At 41.8% G+C, this 23024-nt stretch overlaps 1 protein-coding gene across 2 annotated transcripts in view; it reads right to left on the minus strand.

Annotated features, from left to right (window-relative positions):
• Positions 1-1555: 1555 nt before the first annotated feature.
• The window catches only part of SELENOI (selenoprotein I), a 132770-nt gene continuing 111301 nt past the window's right edge, over positions 1556-23024 (minus strand). The window contains exons 8-10 of one of the 2 annotated variants that reach the window (XM_033936712.1): positions 9582-9762; positions 8572-8754; positions 1556-6028 (exon numbers count right to left, since the gene is read on the minus strand). In XM_033936712.1, coding sequence (XP_033792603.1) covers positions 5915-6028; positions 8572-8754; positions 9582-9762 — 478 coding nt within the window. In that variant the 3' untranslated portion in view covers positions 1556-5914. The remainder of the gene's footprint in view (positions 6029-8571; positions 8755-9581; positions 9763-23024) is intronic. The other variant, XM_033936713.1, reaches the window with a different exon arrangement.

Raw genomic sequence — 23024 nt, forward strand, 5'->3', positions numbered from 1 at the left:
CCTCCTGAGCCAGAGAGCTACTCCTGGCATTTCCCTAGCAATTGACATAGGCTATTGCCATTGAGTTACAGAGAAGACTGACCGCTTGGCTCTCCAGTCTTCTGCAAGCGCACTAGAGCCAGCCAAATGGCTCTGAGCTCCAACCAGACCTTTTCCACTAAAAAGGAGCCCAATACCCCTGAAAAGGACACCGAGTAAAGTGAGGCCCCAGCCCCAAAGGCTAGCATGTCAGCACCATGACCCAGGAGGCAATCCGTAGTGTTATGCCCTTGCATAGCAATTGTGGGGGAAGCCACCAAGCATGCTGGCCTGAATCTCCAGAGATCAGGGAAGACAGGTCTGTAATGCATCCCTGTACATAGCCCAGCGAGAGGAAGATACACTGGTAAGGATGCATGTGTGCTCTCGCCCAAGGAACCACATCCAATGTGGCAGCCATGGATCCAAGGACCTAAAGAGAGTAGAGAAGCTGAAGAAGTGAAGAAATATAGAAATGCAGAATCTGTCTGCACGCCCCTGGAAGACAGACACAGCACATAGCTGTGTCGAAGAGAACATCCAGGAATTCAAAGACTGCATGGGTGAGACTCTGCCTGTTCTGTAATTCACAATCCAACCAAGGCTCTCCAACATCTGGATCACCTGATCCACTGTGTGGCAACCCTCAATCAATGAGGGGGCTCTATTAGCCAGTCATCTTACAGGGTGTATTTGTAGACCCATCTTGCTTAAGTAAGCCGCTACAACCACCATCAGCTCAGTGAAGAAACGAGGAGCCTTTGTTAGACCAAAGGGCAGAGCCAAAAACAGATAATGCTTGTGCAAGTATCTGCGGTAGGCTGAAAAGAGCAGAATGCCAAGTATGCCCTCATGAATCCAGAGAGGAAAGGAACTCTTCTGGGGCCACCACTGCTATGACAGATCACACCTTTCCATGTGAAAGCACGGAATCTTGAGAGCCTCATGTAAGTGCTGCAGCTTCAGAATACGCCTCAAACTGTCTGAGCCATTCATAGGCATGATAAAGTATTTAAAATATCTGCTGGAGCCCAAAAGATTGAGTGGCACCCACTCTAGAGCTTGAACATCCAGCAAGCGCTGAACAGTGACTTGCACTTGGAGCGCCTTGTCAGAGTGCCCTGCGAGAGAAAGTCCACAAACCAACCAGTCAGAGGCCAGCTGAATTCCAATTGGAGCCCAACTGAATAAAGTCCAGAATCCATTGGAGAAATGAAAACCCAAGCCAGCAGAAATGCTGACAGCCTGCCCTCTATCTGTAGTGGGGGGTCTCAAAGTGGTCTGGGAAGGGGAATCACCAGCCCATTGTCTAATCCAGAGCATACTGCAGGCAGAAATGGATAACACCAAAACCCACCTAAAGCCCATAAAGCATCAGTCACATAAACTGACCCAGCCAAAAGGTGAGGAGGAGAATCAGCAGCCTCACTTCTCCAGGGTGCACAGACAAGAGACAGGCACATGCGACAAAAGACGCTGCCAAAGCAGCCTGAAAGCCCAAAGCAGCTGCATCAAAAAGCCTCCAGAGGACTACGTGCACATGGCAGTCCTGCATATCTATAAGCCTCACAACACTTTCCCTGGTAAGAGGAACAGATAAGCACCTGTGTAAACAAAGAATCCACTCTAGGCTGATCCAGAACCTGTGGGCACTCCAGTGCCAGAGAATACAAGCGAGACATGGCCCTTGCTAACATAAGAGCACAATCCGGATAGTCACATTGCAATGACAGGAAAATGCTCATATCAGGGTGTACCAGTGCGAGCGCACCCACAAAGCCAGGAGGACAAAGAGGATGAAGCTGGCTGACTGACCAAATGCAATTCCTGCAAGACTCGGATATAAGAATCAGAAAAGCCACAAGCTGAAAGAAGTGCAGACCTGGGGAAGCCCCTGAAGGATCTGAAGATCCAGCTTACAGTCTCTGGATCTCCATCCTTGTAAGCGGTGTACCTTGAAACAAGGGATGAGCAAGCTGGTCAGCAGTAGAAGGATCAGGAACAGCGGCTAACTGAGACAAGGATATGCCCAATGCCACTGAGACGCGCAGTGGATGCAGAGCAGGATTGCGCAGAGGAAGAATGCCTGCTTCAAATCTTTTTTCTTTTTTTTTTATAACTTGTTTCAGAATCTTTGAGAAAGTCTCGGCTCCTGGAGAGCAAAGTCACCCTCTGATGACTTAATCGTGCGTTTTGAAGGCTGCTGAGGAACCGCAGCTGTGCAAAAGGATCTAACAACTGTGATGAGCCCCAAAAATAAAGAAAGCTAGCTGAATGTTTTGTCACCAGCTTGACCATGGGATAGGCTAAGCTTTGCAATGCCTCCCTTCCAGGCTGTGCCACACAGCACATGGCACACAAATGCTCCTTAAGCGCCTAATTTGCACAATCCTAGTAAGAATTCATATTAGGAGAGCCTAAAGACTCCATCTCAACAAAATTTGAGGTAAAAATTGCAGTTTTGAAGAAGGATCTTTTGATAAAAAGATAGCTAAAAATCCAAGATAGCCGCCGCTATGAACATGGAACCATGATGTTTTCCATTCTTAAGAGTTTTTAAAAAACACTGATTTTAGGATTTTTCAGGTGGTGGGGGGGACATGCAGAAACTTGAAAGCCCACTTTTCAGACCTCCCCCAATTCACCTCACAGGCTGGGACAGCTTTTACTCACTGTGACCTGTTTGTGGATCTGTGCTGCAGCCTGTCTCAGCCCTCTTACAGTAGCTGGATCAGAGAATCACTGCCTCGTGCTGGGAATGCTTCTTCAAAGCTGATCTTCAGGCTGCCAATCAGACCCTATGCCTGACTGCACCTCCACCCCTGCGGACTGATGAACACACCAAGATGGGCGGTAGTGAAAGGACACAGCCGGCACCCTGCAAGTCACCACTGAGCCTACTAAGAGCGCTTAACCACCTGCACTTGGCCCCTTAACAGTAGGTGAGAGAACTTCAGGGACAGCCCTGAGCTCCAAAGAAAACTAAGCAAGCTGGCTAAGAGGTACCCACTGGGATTGGCCTGTCAGCTACAGACGTGTGATCTCAATGCAAGCAAAGCTGAAGAAATCCTCTGAGCACAAGAATCCTGGAAAAAAAACAAACAAACGGAATTAAACACCAAATAAAATAATAAATGTGGAGAGCAGAACGAACACACTCCTGCAGGCACATGTGCAGAAGGGAAGAACTGTAGGTGAAGCTAAGGAGCTCAGTGAAGTACAGAAGAGGCACAGAGAAAAATCCAAACTGGATTCCTTCTGCAGATGGCATATGGCCATGGGGACAATACCCACTTGTCTAGACTGTCTCACCCATTGCACTGGAAACACGTATTCATTGTGGTTATCCTGAAAAAAATGGCTGATTGTGGGGCCCCTAGAACAGGTTTGGGACTTTCTGGTCTACGCATGCACATACACGTGCATCCTTCCTTATTCACAGCATTATGATATCTAATACTGATGCCTTCTGCTAGGATTCACTTGAAAAGTTCAACCTCTTCAGGTATGTCATATACCTAAGTAGGGAGACATATGTAAAAAGTATACTTTTTCCCTCTCATCTAAGATTATGAAATTAAATCTGATAAATTTTACATAGATATAAAGTAACTGAAAATAAGTGTAAGTCAGATAGTTGATAACACCACCTGTCAGAGGACTATCTGTCAGAGAGAGAAAGAGTGAGAGAGAGCACAAGAGACACAAATTAGGTCCCGATCAAAAATCTCATGAGAGGACTAGTGTCAGCTGGCAAAAAGTTTCTTCTACGCTGACATACATATTTAGCCCTCCCCTCATTTCTGCAGCAGTTAGTTCTTTTGGACCTGATGCCTTCTGTATCTACATTGCCAGCACTTGCAAGTCAGTAGTGCTAGTAGTAGAGGAACTTCATTGTGGCACAGATGTAATTTTAAAACAATTTACCTAGAACTCTAAAGTACTAAAACGTCAATAATGTTTTAAGGAAGTAGAATCTATCACTTTAAAGTCCTTTATAAAATGAGTTTTCCTATGAACAAGTAGTGTGCATATGCAGATAAATTATACCTGCAGCTGCATTCATTAAAGTTAAAAACAGTGTACAGCCTGGCTTTTAAATTTCATCTTGAAAACAGGCTTAATGATTAGAATTTATAAAAGAAAAAAATAAATAAACAATACACAGTTTGATTTTTCTGCAGATCATATAGCACTATCTTTGAATGACAAAATTTTTCATAAACCATTAATTGTTCCCATGTAATAAAATCTACAAATGTGTATTATGCTTATCCCTCCAAGTGTACCCTGTCCAAATCTCTAAGGGTTTAGATACACTCTTCATTCAAGCACATTTTAATACACTCTTGTCTGAAGGAACAAAAAAAACACACAAAACCACAAATTATAAAACTTAAGAAAAAATTCGGCACACAATCCTCACCACCACCAAACTGAAAAATAATCTCACTGAACACAACCGCTGTAAAATGAAAATGGAAAGAATACTTGGATAAGCTGCATAGCCTTAGTTCTCAGAACAGGTCTCACTTCCCCTTTGGGACTGTATTGGTTTTTTTGGATAGGCTGGAACTAGAAAGGTGAATTTTTAGAGAAATCTAAACCCTTGTGATGGCACTTGATTCAGAAGTATAAGCCTCCAGGAGCATCTATCCTGGGATTCGCTGTATTTTAAATCACATGCTATTAAGTTTTTTTGTTTTTTTAAGTCAGTTTGAGAAAGGTTTTGAATCTTCACAGCCTTATCTGTCTTTTGATGTCTGACCATCACCTAGAATTCCAGATTGCTTACAGGCTCCACAAAAACTATGAAAATGTAGCAGCAACACAAGAAGAGCCCAGTAACCCCAGTTAACAGCATGAGAAACAAAACTTAAGACAGTGTGGTGATTAAAGATAAAAACCCCTAGCCCTGCTAACACATCACAGGGCAGGTATGCATATACAAGCAACACTTGACAAACTTGCAATGTCACTTTTCACCTTTGAAATCAACAAAAAAATTATCCTTGAATTTATATCCTGGCCAACATTTTTCCAAATATGAGATACTCAATTCATTCACCTAAGGTCCAAAGGACTACACAGTCTGAACATGGAACTTGTTAGCTGCAGGACTCTTGGGCATGATTAACATTTTAAAAATTCTATGTAAACATTGTGTTTTGACTTTTGCAGTGACAAAACTCTAGGAGAAAGTGTGGACGTAAGGACATGAAAGTTCTTAAAGTTTTCAAAAATAAACCATTGCTGGATGAATACTAAAATGCAACTGTATCTCTAAATCAGTTAGTTTTAAAGTAATTTTCTTTAGATAAAACTGAGTTTGAACTCCAGAGGAAGCGAGTTAGAATACCTGTAGTTCCAAAAATAGACATAATATGTACCAGAGACTATCAGACAGGAAGACAGTCCAATAGAAGGGTGACGTTTGTTAACACTCTTGCTTTTGAGTCCTTTGTAGCACATGTTCCTTGTTATGCCTTTTTTTTTTTTTTTTGTCATGTCCTGCCACATAGATTAGGCTCTGGGTTGCCAATTGTATCTCAACTGGAACACAAAACTGCAGCATGAAGTCACAAACTAAGAAACTGCATTCAATGCTGCATATGGTCCCATACAGGCTTCCTACCAAGGACACAGTAGCAGCATGAAGGAAAAGTAGAATCTCATGTGATTAGTTTCAGACAAATTCAACTGGTCTGTTATGTACAGTAATAACGAGTCTTAAAAAAATATGAATCGCATCTGGCTTGGCTAGTGTTAAACACAATTTTGGACAGAACTTTAAAGCACATGTAACTTAAGCTATCATGTGCACTCGGTAACCATAGCTGTCCAGTGGATAAGGGCTTTTCTGTGGTGATGGCTGAAGTATATACAGGCTGCTTATTTACAGTACTTCTGAGGACTGCAGGCCAATTTTCTCCTCCTCATCTAGTCAGTCCATGTTGGGCTTCCTTAGTGAGAATGGCAAGATGTTGAAATGCTTACTCAGTTTATTTACCTGTGAAAGAAAAAACATGGAAAGCATTCATAAGGAGCTGCTTTATGACAAGGAATACAAAATTAGCAGATTTAAACATTGTTAAAATATATGGGTTCTGTTGCCTTGGAAATACCAGAAGTCTCTATAATAAGTGCAAAGAATGGGCCCAGAAAATGGTTTTCTTCAAGAGGAAGAGAGTATCAAAAACCTTTAGTGCTATGACTCAAAAGGCCTGAGCTCAGATCATCTGTTCCATACCTTATTAAGTCCATAGTGAAATGGTGCACTTGGGTAAAAAGGGGAAACAGCAAGGAATAAATGTGTATAAGTAGGACTCCCAAGTTTCCCTCCTAGCCCTGTTGCCAGAAAGAAAGACTTGTAATCAATGCAAACTTTCTAAGTAGTCAGGGAAAGAGAACAATGTCCAACTTGGAAGCAAATAAAGCAGAATAAATTTAAAATTTGAGACTTCTGGAATAGCAGTCATACAATCATCCACCTGACATAGGAAAAGTGATTCCCCCATCTATTAACCAAACAAGCTATTTATTTAAAATATTTATATCACGTTTCATCTCCAAATCTGGCCTCTGGATCATTAACAGTGGTTTCTAAGGCATTCATTTTCCTATTGTTTTATTTTAAATTTTTATTAAACTCACATCAAATTACAAAAAAAACAAAACAAAAAAAGTTCAACCTTCCCATAACCAAGAAACAGATGTTTTTATATGACTAAGATAAAACAAACAATAAAAGAACAACAAAAAGTTATTCAATGACTTCCTATTTAAAAAACCACAATAATATGAGGAGAAAAATCATGTACCTACATGCTTACAGTCAGTGGCATAGTTAGAGAGGTTAGTACATGGAGCAGGGCATCCAGCATCACAAAGCCATGCACCCCACAATGGTTGAACCCCCCCCCCCCCCACCTCTTGAAATGTTTGCCAGTGTGAGCAGCATCTTCCACCTACTGCTTGTGCTGGCCTCAGCTCCCTTCTGACATCACATCCTGGTCCCACAAACAGGAAATGATGTCAGAAGGGAGCCGTGGCCGGGGTGAGTAGCAAGTGGAAGATGCTGCTGCACCGGTGAACATTTAAAGAGGTACGCAGAGCAGGCAGAGAGAAGAGATGCCTACACCCCCCCACGAAGATTGAGACCAGAGCTGTCTACCCCACACCCTCTTACTACACCACTGTTTACAGGGTCCTACTTAATTATTCACGGACCAGCAGTTTAAATTCTCAATTCCTCCGCTCTACCCTCATTTAAATTCTGCTCTTGTGACAAATCTCCTCAAAAGGTTCAAGTTCAGTAAACATTTTCTCACCGTATATTTAAGGAAACACTTCTTTGAAATTATGAACAACAAACTATGCCATGGGCAAGAGCCTTGGCACAGAACTGAAGAAATTTATGCCTAATTTGCTGGGTCCTAGTTGAAACATCTGAAAAAATATTTTGTGGCCATAAAATTTTAGTATACAATATTAATTGTTCTCAGATCTATTTCTAAATTTTCATGAACCATCAGAAGGTGGGTATAAACCGAAAAAAGTGTTCTTCTGCCAACACCAATATTCCTTATAGGTTCAGTTTTTACAATTTAAGATTTTTTTCAAAACCATTGCCAAACTTCTACTTGATCCAATAGTTCATTAGTTTTCACTTTATCATTTACTTTTTATACAAATTCTTCTGCACTCACAGTAGATAAACCTCCCTAGTTGCAAGTGCCATAGCAATAAAATAAAGGCATAAAATTTTATTTTGATCTGAAAAAACATAAAAGTTACTACCAACATGGCCCTATTGTCTCTTTGATCGAGGTCTCCAAACAGGCAGTTAAAAACTAGTGTCTTTTGAACGATCTTTCTCTGGTCCCTGCCTTTTTAATTGAACCACTATATAGAAAGCTCTGGAAATGGCAATTTTAATATAATCAGAAAAACAATTCAACATCCTATTAGGGGAAATTAAATTAATTGGAATAAGAAAAATCCTAAAATTTCAAATTATAGCAAAGTGTTTTGAAAAATGGAGTTCTATTTTCCAATAACACATTACCCTTTATTAGAGAAGTGCTAACCGATTTAAATTCATTGCACTAATTCTCAAATGATTGAATCTAGTATTTATTATTCATCTAGTGTAATCGGGAGCCATCAGCTAGTCAAACCTGCAGCAGATCTAATTATCAATTAAATTTGGTTAATTAAATAACTATGGGGCTGTTACTTTTTTTTGTACACCCATGAGTGATACAGATGTTGAATAATTTTTTTCCTTAAACAAATGAAGTAATAATTTTAAAACATATGTTTTTACTCAAGTCCCCTTTGTCTAATATTACATTTTGTTTAAAGATCTCAAATCATTCAGTGTAACATTTGCAATAAAAGGGAAAAACAGAAGGAGGGAAACCTTTTCACATCACTGAATGATCATCATAAGAGGAGTTTTTCCACAGATAATAAGCATGCTGAGCTTAGATTCCCACTGCCCCTTCTTTGGGAGATCGCCTCTATCTATTGTGACTAGAAAACACTTACCACTTCTACTCCATAATGGATATGGGCAATGGTAATAAGAACAGTGAGCATATACAGTAGCAAGGATTCATTCTGCTCGGCTAATCCGGAGATGACCACGACAACAACAAGAGCCAAGGGCAAGAGCAGCAAATTCAGAGGTTGGCACCGGGTATTACTCATCTGGCAAACAATAAGCTTGCACTGCAAAGGTAAGGAAATTTCAGTCAGTAATACATGGATTAAATGTAATTTTTATGATATAGGGGTTTTGGTTTTGCAATCAAATCTGCAAGCGTACTTTAACTCTGATCTGCAGCAGGTACTGTTATTCTAGTGCCAAGCACTAATACAGCCCTACTGATCTGCAGTATCTCCCTCCTCACTTTCATATGCTCTGCAACAGGCACATAGGGCTGGATTCTAGAAAGGGTGCCGGCCGCACGTCAATCACATGTAGGAGATGTTAACAGAAGAATCATGGCTACCATCAACTGTAGGCGCCAGTAGTGTAGGCCTGGATTTCGAAGGCCTACTTTTCCGGCGCCTATGTTTGACACAGAATCGACCTAACTGCACCTAAGGTCATTTCCAGCCCAAACCACACCTACTTTGACTTTAGGCACCTCTATAGACTTAATTCCAGCGCCTCTTTTTTAAAGAGTTTTTAATTGGTTTTAAATGATGCAGTCCATTACTACACCATTTAAAGCATTTATTATTTTATTGGTTTAAAAAAAAAAAAATTTACATACTTTAAAATTGTATGTAACAATAGGATTAAGTGGTAGCTTACTAACAGTTATTCTACTCTATTTGCCCCAATACAGTCCAGGAAAGGGCAAATCTTGGCCAAATTGGGCAATTTGCTTTAAACCCTTCCTGTTTTGTTGCTATATCAATATATTTTACTTCAGACTGTATTGGACTTCTTTGGTTTGCCTTCTTTTATTGCAGGTCTGGCTCTTGCAGACTGATTGCCCATCTTTTTTCTGGAACCATCCTTACAAATAACTATTTATATGTCTTACCGTAATATTAGCAAAGGCAGTTCCAACCATGAAGTAAAAGAGTCTGGGATAAGCCTCCAGGATACTGGAGGGAGATGCAAAGATCCAGATAGTAGACAGGATAAAGAGGAGCACCGGAGAGGCAAACGGCAACAAGGATTCATATAAAGAAGAATGCTTCAAGGTCTTATTTTTATATCCTCTGCAAGGAAAAGGCAGAAAGTTAAAGAATGAAAAGATTAAAGACCCAAGTAGCTTTCCAGTTGTTTGGAAACTAGAAAAAAGTTAGAAACTCCTACCCGCACCAAAAACAGCATATTTTTCAGCTATACCTTTCTTAAAAACCTCCAGTTCATCCAGATTTTTTTTTCCAAAACAGTATAAAAAACATTGGCTTAATTTAGGATTTTCTTGCAGCAGTTAGAAAGACATGATGTCTGCTTTTAGCATTTCAGTCATGCTCGATACTACAGTGAAAAAGCAGTACCAAACTGTTTAGAGCTTAGACGGTATATACATTCTTAAATAAATATATAAATCCCCCAGTAAAAAAGTCAAATAATAATAATCCTTATGAATGTGCCCAAGGAGAGGATCAAAGTCCTACTTGTAGTTCAGGTCAAGCAGGGATAGCAATTCTGCCTTAATAGTAACAGTACTCTCAAAGGAAAAAGGATGTTATGGATACTTCAGAAAAGGATAGCAAGATTTATTCTAGAGAACTGCAGTTCTGCCCTGTGGGATGTCTAATCCAACTACAGAATGGGAATGACAGGTTGAAGTTTGAAGAACAGAATTGATAGTTTAAATGCAACAGTAGCTGTAAGCCAGTTTTATGCAATATACTGTACATTACAGGCAATGTCTATGATGGACAAGAAATTACAATTTATGTAAGTGTTAAAAATGCCATGAATCTATACTTAACCTAATCTAATCAATATCTGGTTCACTCTATGCCTATCTAGGTTCAAGGCGACTTAAAAAATCAAGAAATCTACATTACGCTTAGGAGTTACAAGAATGAAATATAAAAGTAAAGCACAGTTACTCACCATAACAGCTGTTTATCCAGATATTCTCTCATATGTGGGCGACATCATCCCCGGAGCCCTGTATGGACAGTGCTAAAGTGTACTGTCACTTTAAAGCTTTTGTAAAGCTTCAAGACTGCCCATACTGCGCACACACGAATGCCTTCCCGCCCAACATCGGTTTGCAGTTCCTCAGTTCCGTATGCAAGCTAAAATGGTATGTGAACTTCGTGATAAGGCATATGGGAACAGATTTAAAGATCTTAATCTGTATACTTTGGAGGAAAGGCGGGAGAGGGGAGATATGATAAGAGTCGTTTAAATACCTACATAATATAAATGTGAATGAGACGAGTTTCATTCATTTGATAGGAAACTCTGCAATGAGAGGGCATAGGATGAAGTTAAGAGGCGATAAGCTCTGGAGTAATCTGAGGAAATACTTTTTTGTTTTTTTTTACGGAAAGTGTGGTAGATGCATAGAACAGTCTCCCAGAAGAGGTGATGGAAACAGAGACTGTGTCTGAATTCAAGAGGGCCAGGGATAGGCACGTCGGATCTCTGAGAGAAAGAGATAATGGTTACTGTGGATGGGCAGACTAAATTATCTGCCATCATGTTTCTATGTAACCAGGGGAGGTGGAAGGGATGCGAGAATATCTGCCTGCTAACCCCTGTTAGGTAAGTAACTGTGCTTTATCCTAGGACAAGCATGCCGCATATTCTCTCATGTGGGACTTTCTAGCTTACTGAAATGGGATGGAGGGAGAGTTGGCCATTAGGAAGAACATTAATTCTGCAACACTGCTTGGCCAAAACGACCATCTTGTCTGGAATAGGTTTCTAGCAGTAGTGTGTGTGAATTGAGGACCAAGTAGCTGCTTTGCAAATATCTTAAATGGGAGTGGAATGCAAAAAAAGCTACTGATGCTGCCATAGCTCGGACCTTATGTGCTGTAACACATCCCTTGAGCTGCAGCCTAGCCTCCAGCCTAAGCATAGCAGAAGGAAGTACAAGCCGCTAACCATGTGGAAACAGTTCATCTGCAAACCCAATCTGTTAGGATAAAAAAAAAAAAAAAAAGAGATGAACAGTTGAGGTGAAGACCTGTGTGGCTTAGTTCTCTGTATGTAGTAAGCCAAGGCACACTTACAGTCCAATGTATGAAGAGCAGTTTTTCAGGGTAAGAAAACAGGAAGCATAATGGATTGCAGATAACTGGAGGCGGTTTTAGTGGAGGTTTCAAGTTTAAGAATTCTTTCATAAATTGAGAAACAAGTAGATGAGTGGCTAGAGGTTTATTGATGAAAGCAGCATGGTAAGCACTAATAGCACCAAGGTGAACTCTAACTGAAGTGGTCTTAAATCCAGAGTTGGATAAATGGAGAAGGTAATCCAATACTGAAGGAATAGAAGATGTGAAGGGATCCAGATGACGGAGATTACAGCATGAAATAAAATGTGCCCTTTGGAGTTGGCAGCAATGCTGAGTAGAAGGCATTCTGGAAGCAGCTATAGAAACATAGAAATAGACGGCAGATAAGGGCCACGGCCCATCTAGTCTGCCCACCTTAATGACCCTCCCCTACCTTTCTCTGTGAAGAGAACCCATATGACGATCCCATTTTGTCTTAAAATCGGGCACGCTTCTGGCCTCAATCACCTGAAGTGGAAGACCATTCCAGCGATCCACCACTCTCTCGGTGAAAAAGTACTTTCTGGTGTCACCGTGCAGCTTCCCTCCCCTGAGTTTCCATGGATGCCCTCTTGTAGCCGTGGGACCTTTGAAAAAGAAGATATCTTCTTCCACCTCGATACGGCCCGTGAGATATTTGAACGTCTCGATCATGTCTCCCCTCTCTCTGCATTCCTCGAGAGAGTATAGCCGCAACTTATCCAGCCGTTCCTCGTACGGGAGGTCCTTGAGTCCTGAGACCATCCGGGTGGCCATTCGCTGGACCGACTCCAGTCTCAGCACATCTTTGCGGTAATGAGGCCTCCAGAATTGTACACAGTATTCCAGATGGGGTCTCACCCTGGATCTATACAATGGCATAATGACTTCAGGCTTATGATTGACGAAACCCCTACGTATACACCCTATGATTTGTCTAGCCTTCGATGAAGCCTGTTCCACTTGATTGGCAGTCTTCATGTCTTCACTGATGATCACCCCTAAGTCCCGTTCTGCTACAGTCCTTGCTAGGATCTCGCCATTAAGGGTGTAAGTTTTGCATGGATTTTGGCTGCCAAGGTGCATGACTTTGCATTTTTTGGCATTGAAACCTAGTTGCCAGATCCTAGACCAGCGCTCCAATAGGAGTAGGTCGTGCTTCATATTGTCGGACATTGAGTTTTTGACCGTTGCACTCCTTTCTACTACATTGCATAGTTTGGCGTCATCTGCGAATAACGTTATTTTACCTCGAAGCCCTTCTGCCAAGTCTATAAAGGCTTTGGGTCAGAAAGATTAAAATCTGCAGGTCAGGTCAGGAAGTGCCAAGCTGTTAGGTACAAAGATTGCAGATTGGGATGTAAAAGAGAACTTTGACTGAGTGAGTAGAGATGAAAAAAATCTGTAATGGAATTGGATCCTTGACACAGCTGAAGTAGAAGGGAGAACCAAGGTTGTCTGGGCCACTGAGGAGCTATGAGAATCATGGTAGATGATTTTTGTTTGAGCTCGACTAATGTCTTGAGAACCAGAGAAACTGGTGGAAATGCATACAGGAATTTGCATGTCCAATATAGAAGAAATGCATCCACTTCCAGACGATGAGGAGAGTATTGTCTGGAACAGAATTGAGGTAACTGTGGCTGTGTAGGGACACAAAGAGGTCTGAGGAGTCTCCCAGAGGATGTAGAGCAAAACTTAAGTTGTAGAGCAAAACCTCCGAGCTGAGAGCCCACTTGTGTGGCTGAAGAAATCTGCTGAGCTTTTTGGCTAGAGCATTCTGTTTTCCTTGCACATAGATTGCTTTCGAGGAATTGCCCAGTTCCAAATGTGTACGGCTTCTTGACAAAGAGGAAGAGAGCCCGATCCCCCTTGTTTTTTGTTGATGTAGTACATGGCTACTTGATTGTCTGTTTGAACAAGGAGGATTTGGTTAGAAAGACAATCCTGCAATGTCTTGAGAGCATTGCGAATTGCTCACAGTTCTAACAGGTTGATATGAAATGCTTTCTCTCAAGCAGACCATAGTACCCGAGTCTGTCCAGATGAGCTCCCCATGTATACATGAAGGCATCCGTCAAAAGTACTTTCTGATGTGGAGGGATGTGAAACAGCAAACCTCTGGAGAGATTTGTCAATTTCAACCACCATTGGAGACTGACAAAGTGGTGAGGTGATTTTGATCTGTTGGGATAAGGGATCCATGGCCTGAGACCACCAAGATGCCAGGTTCCATTGATCTGAAGTGAAGTTGAATGAAAGGAGTGACATGAACTGTGGATGCCATGTGACCCATGAGACGCATCAATTGCCTTGCTAAGATGTGTTGCAGAATGGACACGATTACAAAGTTGGAGCAAAGTGTTTCATCTTTGCTGTGGTAAGAGCTCATAAGAGTCGTGTTGAGCACAGTTCCTATGAACTCTGGGTTGAAGATGAGACTTTTGAAAGTTGACTTCAAAGCTGGAGAAGAGTTATGGTCACTTGTGTAGCTGATTCACTGTTTGAGGCGATGCAGCTTTTATCAACCAATCTAGATCAGTCTAGATCAGTGTTTTTCAACTCAGTCCTGGAGTACCCCTTGGCCAGTCAGGTTTTCAGAATATCCATATTGAATTTGCATAAACTTGATTTGCATACACTGCCTCCATTATATGCAAATTTTTTTCATGCATATTTGTTGTGGATACCTTGAAAACCTGACTGGCAAGGGGGTAGTCCGGGACTGAGTTGAGAAACACTGGTTTAGATAAGGAAACGTTTGAAACCCATGGGAAAGCAGGGTTGCTGCTACCACCACTAGGCACTTTGTGAATACTCTTGGAGATGGAGGCCGAAAAGCAGAAATTTGTACTGAAGATAACTTACATGAAACTGAAGGAACTTTCTGTGGTCTGGATGTATGGGAATGTGTGTGTAGGCCTCTGAGATCTAGAGAGCACAGCCAATCGTTTTGTTCTAGAAGTGGGTATAGAGTCCCCAGAGCTAGCATATGAAACTTTTACTAGATATTTGTGGAGAGCTTGGAGTCGAGAATGGGATGAAGAACTCCCATCTTCTTTGGAATTAGGAAATACCTGGAGTAGAACCCCTGATTTTTCTGGGAAAGAGGTATTACTTCTATGGCATTCAGTTGAAGTAGAGCTTCGATTTCCTGAAGAAGACGAGATGTCTGTTGAGATGTGAAAAAGGATCTCTTGGAGAGTTGTTTGGAAGAATGGTGATAAAATGGAGACAGTAATCTCCTGTATAACTTTGAGGTCCCAGGTCTCTGTGGTTATGAGAGTCCAGCATTGATGATATAAAAGAAGTTGTCCTCCAATAGGTTGGGGAGGTAGCCGAGATGGGGGGGGGGGGGGGAATTGCGGCTATGCTCTCTAGAAGCATGACAAAAAGACTGAGTTGATTTTTGTGGAGCAGAAGTATGAGGCTTCAAAGGCTGCTGCAATTTTTGCCTCTTCTGTGGTGGGGATTTGGAAGAGGACGAAATTGTTGGATAACACCTCTTATATGAAGAGGAAGCAAGTTTCTGAGAAGATTTAGATGGTTGAGGCGTATACCCTGCTAAGGTATCCCCGGCAGCAACTCTCCCAACAACAATTTATTATTTCTATATAACGCTACCAGGTACATGCAAGAGATGGCCCCTGCAAGGAAGAGCTTATAATCTAATTATGACAGACATACAGGACAAAGGGGAGTCAAAACATAGTGCTCATGTAGGGAATTGGGGGGCTGATGAGGTGGAATCACATAGGACAAAGGGGAGTCTGAGTTTAGTGCTCATGAAGGGAATTAGAGGGGGCTGGAGAGTTGGGAGAGAAGTATTGAAGGGATGACTCTGGCAGAATACGAGGTGCGCACAGCAGCATTTTGAACAGACTGAAGGTGAGAGATATGGCTTTCCCTCCCTTCTCTCCCAACCCCACTCTGGCAGTCCTCTAACAGCATTTTGGCAGTTGGAACCCAAGCACAGTAACAAGTAGAGTTCTGGATTCTTGCCCAGAAATAGTTAAGAAGAAAAAATTTAAAAAATTTAAATTGAATCAGGTTGAGCAGACTGGATGGACCATTCAGTCATCTACTATGTTACTATGTAAGTTGCAGGCAGCGAAGATGACGCAATACTTTTAGCTGCTCTGAGGCTTTCCCTTTGCTGCATTCCATCTTTTCTGATGCAACTTCTTGTGAGTAGAACACAGCAGAAGGTTAGTAGAAGTAGTGTGTTCTCTTTGCTGCTGACAACTCACTGTATTTGATAACTGCAGGAAGGAGAGAGAGGGAGAGATAACAGAGGGAAGGTAGGCAGGGATTGGGGTCAGAACTGCAGAGGGGGAGAGAGAGAGTGATGCCAGATATGCATTAGTAGGGGGGAGAGACTGACCTGCATGGGAAGGTAGGGGGTGGATTAATGGCTAACCTGTGGGAGGGGAGAGGGAGGGAGAGATACTGTACCAGAAGAGGGAGAGATGCTGTACAAATGGGGGGGGGGGAGTGGAGGAGTAAAGACATCAGATCTGGAAGGTGAGGGAAGAGAAAGAGAGAGATGCTGATCCAGTAGAAGGAAGATGAGCGAGATGCCAGACTGGAGGAGAGCGATGCTGGTCTTGGATTGGGGTGAGTGAAAGGATGGGGGAGAGAAGGTATAAGATGGACAAGGGATGGGATAGGGATATTTAAGAGATACTGAGCATGGAGGGAGCATAGGGACAGGACAAAGAGAGGCAACGTAGGACACATAAGGCAGATGCTGATCATGGAGAGAAAATACAAGGATATAGAAGGAAGATGCATGACAGGACAGATATAAGACAGAGCAAATGGATGGAGGATCATGTACAAATATGAAACAAACAGGAGACCCTGGCAAGAGAATTAGAAAGATTAAAGTAGAAGAAACACTGGACCCAAAGGAAATTGAAATAATAATAATTTTATTTTTGTATACCGCAATACATTACATTACATTAGGGACTTCTATTCCGCCTATACCTTGCAGTTCAAGGCGGATTACAAAAGAGCTAACTGGACATTTCCAGTGAAGTTACAACAGTTTTGTTGGGTTTTTTTTGGTTACAAGGGAGGAGAGGTACCTGGATTAATTCTGGAATAACTTGCAAATTGGATATTAAATTGACTGTATGTTACTATGTGATATAACAAATAGATTACAGTTAGAGTACAAATAAGATTACGTTACATTTCAGGGATCTGAATACTTGGTTGGTGTTTTGGGGAGGAAGAGATTATTTAAGTGGAGGTTTTGGGGGAGAATTTATCTAGGAGGAGGGGGAAGGGTTGGGTTTAAGATATCTGGATAAATTTTTGAAAAGTAGGGTTTTGATTTCAAAAAATTTATCCAGATATCTTACCACAACAGAGCGGTTTACAGAGGAAGAGACTGTACACAGACAGTGATGTTACATACAAGACATCCAGATTAGTTTAGTAAGTCGGGATTAGTCAGGTATATCCAGAGGCATATCAGAGATACAGGCAGGGATACAAGGCAGGGAGGGAGTCAGAGAAATTTATCAAAGAGATAGGTTTTAATTGATTTCCTGAAAGTTTGGTAGGAGGGTGAATTTGAAATGAGGGAGGTTAGACATTTATTCCATTTGCCTGCTTGGAATGACAGAGATCTATCAAGGAATCTCTTGTAGATACAGCCCTTTAAGGACGGGAAGGCAAACAGGTAGGCATTACGTGTGTTGGTGGGGCCTGAAAATTCAAAATGTTCCGACAGGTAGATTGGGGAAGAGCCTGTTAAGGTTTTGAAGCAGAGGCAAGCAAATTTGAAGATGATCCTTGCCTCCATCGACAGCCAGTGCAGTTTTCTGTAATAAAGACTTACATGATCTGATTTTTTGAGATCGTAGATGAGGTGAACGGCAGCATTCTGTACGATTCTCAAGCATTTGATGGTTTTCTTAAAGGATCCCAGGTATATAATGTTGCAGTAATCTAAGATGCTTAAGATTAGTGATTGGACCAGCAGTCGAAAGGAGAGGAAGTCAAAATAGTGTTTGATGGTGCGAAGTTTCCAGAGGGTACAAAAGCATTTTTTAACCTGAGCATTAGTATGGACTTCGAAAGTCAGGCATCGGTCCAGGATGACTCCAAGGATTTTGATAGTAGGGTTAATTGGGTAGTTTAACCCGTTTAATTTCAAAGAGGTATTTGTTAACTTGTAGGTAGGACTTGCCAAGAAAATCTTGGCTTTTTCTGGGTTCAGTTTTAATTTGAATAGTGTAGTCCATTGTTCTATCTTGGTGAGGACGGATGAGGTGAATTGTTCCGTCTTTTGTGTCAGAGAGGTTATGGGAATGATAATTGTGATGTCATCTGCGTATATATATGATTTCAGTTTTAAGTCAGATAACATATGTCCCAATGAAGCTATGTAGACGTTGAATAGAGATGGGGATAGAGAGGAGCCCTGTGGAACTCCGCAGGGATTGCACCAGGATTGGGAGAAGTTTCCGTTACAGTGAACCTGGTAAGTGCGTCTTTTTAAGAAGCCTGTGAACCAGTTTAATACCTGTCCAGTGATGCCAATGGAGTCGAGGCATCTGAGCAAAATGTCATGGTCAACCAAGTCAAAGGCACTGCTCAAGTCAAACTGAAGTACCAGGGCGTTTTTTCCCAGTGAAAACAAATAGAAGAGGTAATTAGTCAGTGAAGCTAAGACAGTTTCTGTGCTATGATTTGTACGAAAACCAGACTGGGAGTCGTGAAGAATGTTGAACTTCTCTAGGTATTTCATGAGGTCATGATTAACTAGACCTTACATAAGTTTTTGTAAGAGTGGTATATTGGCGATGGGTCTGTAGTTGGAAGCCGAAGAGATTGGTTCCTTGGAGTTTTTAATAATAGGAGATACAAGGATATAGCCAAGTTCCACCGGAAAGTGGCCAGTGGACAAGCATAGTGAAACCCAGTTGAAAAGTTCAGCTTTAAATGAGGAGGGGGCAGATTTCATGATAGAGGGTGAGCAGTTGTCTAGTAGGCAATTTGATTTTGCATATTTAGAGTAGAGTTTGAGAAATAGGTTCTAGTCTGGGTTTTTGAAATGATTCCAAGTCATGTCTACTATTGAACCTTCCTTTCCTATGGCAGGTTGGTTGATTATTGGTTCTATGCTGGAAACTACGAGAGACGATTTCAGATTATGAATTTTGCTTGCAAAGTAGTCGGCTAGGGTTGCAACATAGGGTGGGAGGTCTGAGTTGGAGCGTTTATGTAAATCAATATTGGATAGAGAATTGACTATTCTGAAAAGTTCTTTGCTATTCAGTGAAGGGGAATTAATTATTTGGGAATAATATTTACAACGCTTTTCTTTAATCATTCTTTTATACTCTTTAACTTTTAGTCGCCAGTTGAGTCTGTCGTTGTCTATCCCTGATTTACACCATGTTCTTTCCAATTTATGTACTTCTCATTTTAAAGCTAATAGGTCAGCACCAAACCAGCTGTCTGAAGGACGAAGAGTTTTCTTGCGAAGTTTCAGTGGTGCGATATTGTTTAGAACCTGATCGCTGAAATTTTTCCATTCTAGGACGAAATTAGGGTCTAAGTTGGAGTTGGAAATAAGGCTGTAGTGCGACCAGAATTCTACTGGATTTAATTGTCCTCTAGTCCAAATCGTTTTCTCTTTATGATTGGTCCTTGGTTTCCTTTCAGGTTGTTTTTTGATCTAGCTTAATTCAAAATTACAAAGAAGGTGGTCCGACCAAGGTGTGTTAGCCCAGGTTTCACCTATGAGACTTACCCTGGGGGTAGTAGGGGCATTGGAAAGAAAAGTAATCAAATCAAGGTGGTGACCTTTCCTATGGGTTGTAGTTGGGGGAGGCTTGGAAAAACCTAGCAATGTGAGGAAGGAGAGTAGATCAGCTACGTTAGAATTCTCTTCCTGCTCGAGGTGTAAATTGACATCACCGGCTAAAAGGTTATGGGTGCCAGCTGTCGAGTTTGTAAGGAGGAATTTGTAGAAGTCTTCTTTTGCTAGATTCCATTTGTTAGGGGGCATATAAAATATTGAAACAATCAAATTATCTTTACAGTCCATTTTGGATATTTTGCAAGTGAGAATTTCCAGGTTGTTGGTTAGTTTAGAATCTTGATAGAGGGATAATTTTGTAATCTGATGGTAGTATTTAACCTATGATTGCATCCTGATTGGAAATTAGCCATGTTTCGGTTAGAAGTAAAATATCTAGGTGGGTTTCATCCAGCCAGTCTTTGACTAATTGGGCTTTACTCCTAACCGAGCGATTGTTCAGATATGCTCCAGAGATAATGGATTGTTCCAGAGGAGTTGAGGGCTCAGTACATTGTAAGTTTTTTAGGAATCGTTTTCTTTTGTGCGTTGGTCTAGAGGAATGGCAGGTGGAGTTGACCACAGAGATCGTGAAAGGACCTGTTTCCGTGCAATCATGAACGACACGATGGAGGCGAAGAGATTTTTCAGGCCCTGAGATTCTATCCCATGTAATGTAGGTTGCGATAGGTTCAAAGGCTAAGGCTTTTGAAACCCAACCTCTCGTGCCTAGCAAGTAGAGAAGGAGAAAGGCTATGAACTTTTGTGTAGGGTTGGTGAAGTTGGTGCTGAGATTAGAAGAAATCTCAGACAATAAAAGGTAGAAAAATATTTTATTTTGAATTTATTGATTGGAATGTGCCAGCTTTTGGAAATGTGCAACTTTGATATCTTGCATTTCAGTTTCTATTCCTTTAATATTATTGTACCTGTATATGCAGAATCTGACTTCTTGATGTTTTCAGTTACAGTTGGCCTTAGCAATTGCAAGAACCTATGCAAAGTCTGGTAGGACCCTTTGCCCCTGCTGTCCTGGCATGTCCCTCCTGTCTTGGAATCCCCTGACCCATACCTTTATTTATTTATTTATTCATTTTTATAGCCTGTCCTCCCCAGGAGCCCAGAACGAGTGACAAGAATACATACACAAAGTTTTAGGAACAGAGATAGCACATTACAGTCAATAACATGGCTATTGGATCAAAACAAAAAACTATAGAATCAACAACATAAATTATAGAAAATGTGACTAACACATGCTTTACAGAATCTAAGAAAATAAATCAGTCATGAATGAGTATTAATATATCTGCAGTGAACAGTAGATGAACTGGTTAGAAGGCACAGGTGTTCTGAGGTAAGGTACGTTGAAGCAAGGTCTGTCAAAGATTGAGATCAGAATTGACCCGGTTCATGAAAAGCAGCATTCTTACTCCTTTCCGGAAGCTCAGTAGGTTATCAATTGCCCTAATGGCAGGAGGGAGTTGATTCCATAATTTAGGTATGCTATAGGAATATGAACGTTTTTGGGCTGTCTCCCAGTAGAAACTGTTTGCTGGAGGTTTGGAAAGTCTGAGTTCCCGTTGCGAACGGAAAAACCACTGAGAGTGGTATATTGGGAGTTTCTTCACTACATAATCAGGTGTCATGTCATAGAAGCGTTTAAACGCTAATGCTAGTTTTGAAGATACTGCATTGTTGTATTGGGAGCTGGTGGACCTGGATCAGTGCTGGGGAGATATGGTTGAAAGGGCGAAGGTTTTTATGTTTTTTTTAGGAGTCGCACTGCAGCATTGTGGACTCTTTGTAGACGGTTCTACTCTTTGGCCAGTAGACTGGTGTAAAGACCATTGCAATAGCCCAGGCGGGATAGAACAAAGGCATATAACAATTGGGTGAAGTCAGAACCAGTGAAGTAACGGCGAATGGGCTTTAGTTACTGTAAGTAGTAGAAGGAGGAGGATACTACCTTGGAGATTTATGTTGACAGAAGTCACAGCAGTGTCCGGTGTAATGCCCAAGCTGGACACTTGGACTTGGGGTACTAGAGTGGTGTCGTCCCAGGAGATGCAAGGACGAGAGGCAGAGCATGAATCACGGCGAATCCATAAAAGTTCAGTCTTGGATGAGTTCAGTTGAAGTTTGTTGGTTGTCATCCATGCTTTAATCTCCACGAGGCAGGTTTGTAGGATCTCTAGTTGTGAGGACCACGCCTTGCCTAGAGGGGTGTAGAGTTGTATATCGTCAGCGGAGGAGTGTAAGTTGATTCCATGTTTCTTTGCAATATCAAGGGATGGTCTGGTGTAGATGTTGAATAGAAGTGGGGATAAAAGCACACCTTGGGGGTACTCTGTATTTTGCAGTTCTCGGTTTAGAGAATATCGAGTTCGCTAGGATGCGTAGTTGTCTTTGGTCCAAGGATGAGAACCAATGTAGTGCTGTATTCATGATCCCAATCTCAAATAATCTGGATAGTAGCATCTCATGGACAAGCATGTTAAAGGCTGCACTCAAGTTCAATTGGATGAGAAGTACATCTGTAGTAAGATTTATGGTTGTACTAATCAGTTACATAAACAAATTACGTGCCTGTCTTAGTTTTCTAGGGAAGAACATAATATCTCAGTGTTCTCCCCAGGGCCTTACAGACGGGCGCTGCACCCGGCTGATTTAGATGACCGCCCAGCTAATCCTGCTGCTGCCGCCGATGCTCCTTCCCGGGCTGACTCGCCGCCGAAAATTTTGTTTGACGCCTGCTTTTTTTTTTTTTGCCAGCATGCTTTTACTTGCTTCGGGCCTTCCTCGTTGCCGGGACCTGCCTACTTTCTGTTTCCGCGAAGGCAGGACCCGGCAGCGAGGAAGGCCCGAAGCAAGTAAAAGCAGCAAGTTGTAAGCTTCCCTCCGGGGCTCTATCGTGTGCGTGCCGGCTTCCCTTCTCTTCACCCCCCCCCCCGGATGCTACTTCCGGAGGGAAGCCAGCATGCACACGATAGAGCCCCGGAGGGAAGCTTACAACTTGCTTCTTTTACTTGCTTCGGGCCTTCCTCATTGCCGGGTCCTGCCTTCGCGGAAACAGGAAGTAGGCAGGATCCAGCAACGAGGAAGGCCCGAAGCAAGTAAAAGCAGAATGTGTAGTGGTATACAATTTGAGAAAAACAAATGCACGGACATCGGACCCGATTCTGCTTGCTCTTTTAAAGCTCCGATCCAAGCAACCTTGGTGCCTATTGTGGAAGATAAAGTGGTAAGCCAGGAAGAATGAAATCAAGAAAGTTCAAGTTTAGTCAAGCTTGATTTGAACTTTATAGGCATTTGTTTTTCATCCTTTAACTGGCAGGCAGAAGGATGCTCCATTTATTAATCTTGCAAAGTCTGACACAGGAAAAGCTAGAAGTGCATCAGGATTTAAGGAGCTTGGGGTGTGCAAATCCAC

This window comes from Geotrypetes seraphini, chromosome 3, assembly GCF_902459505.1.
Source record: "Geotrypetes seraphini chromosome 3, aGeoSer1.1, whole genome shotgun sequence".
Classification (NCBI taxonomy): Eukaryota; Metazoa; Chordata; class Amphibia; order Gymnophiona; family Dermophiidae; genus Geotrypetes; species Geotrypetes seraphini.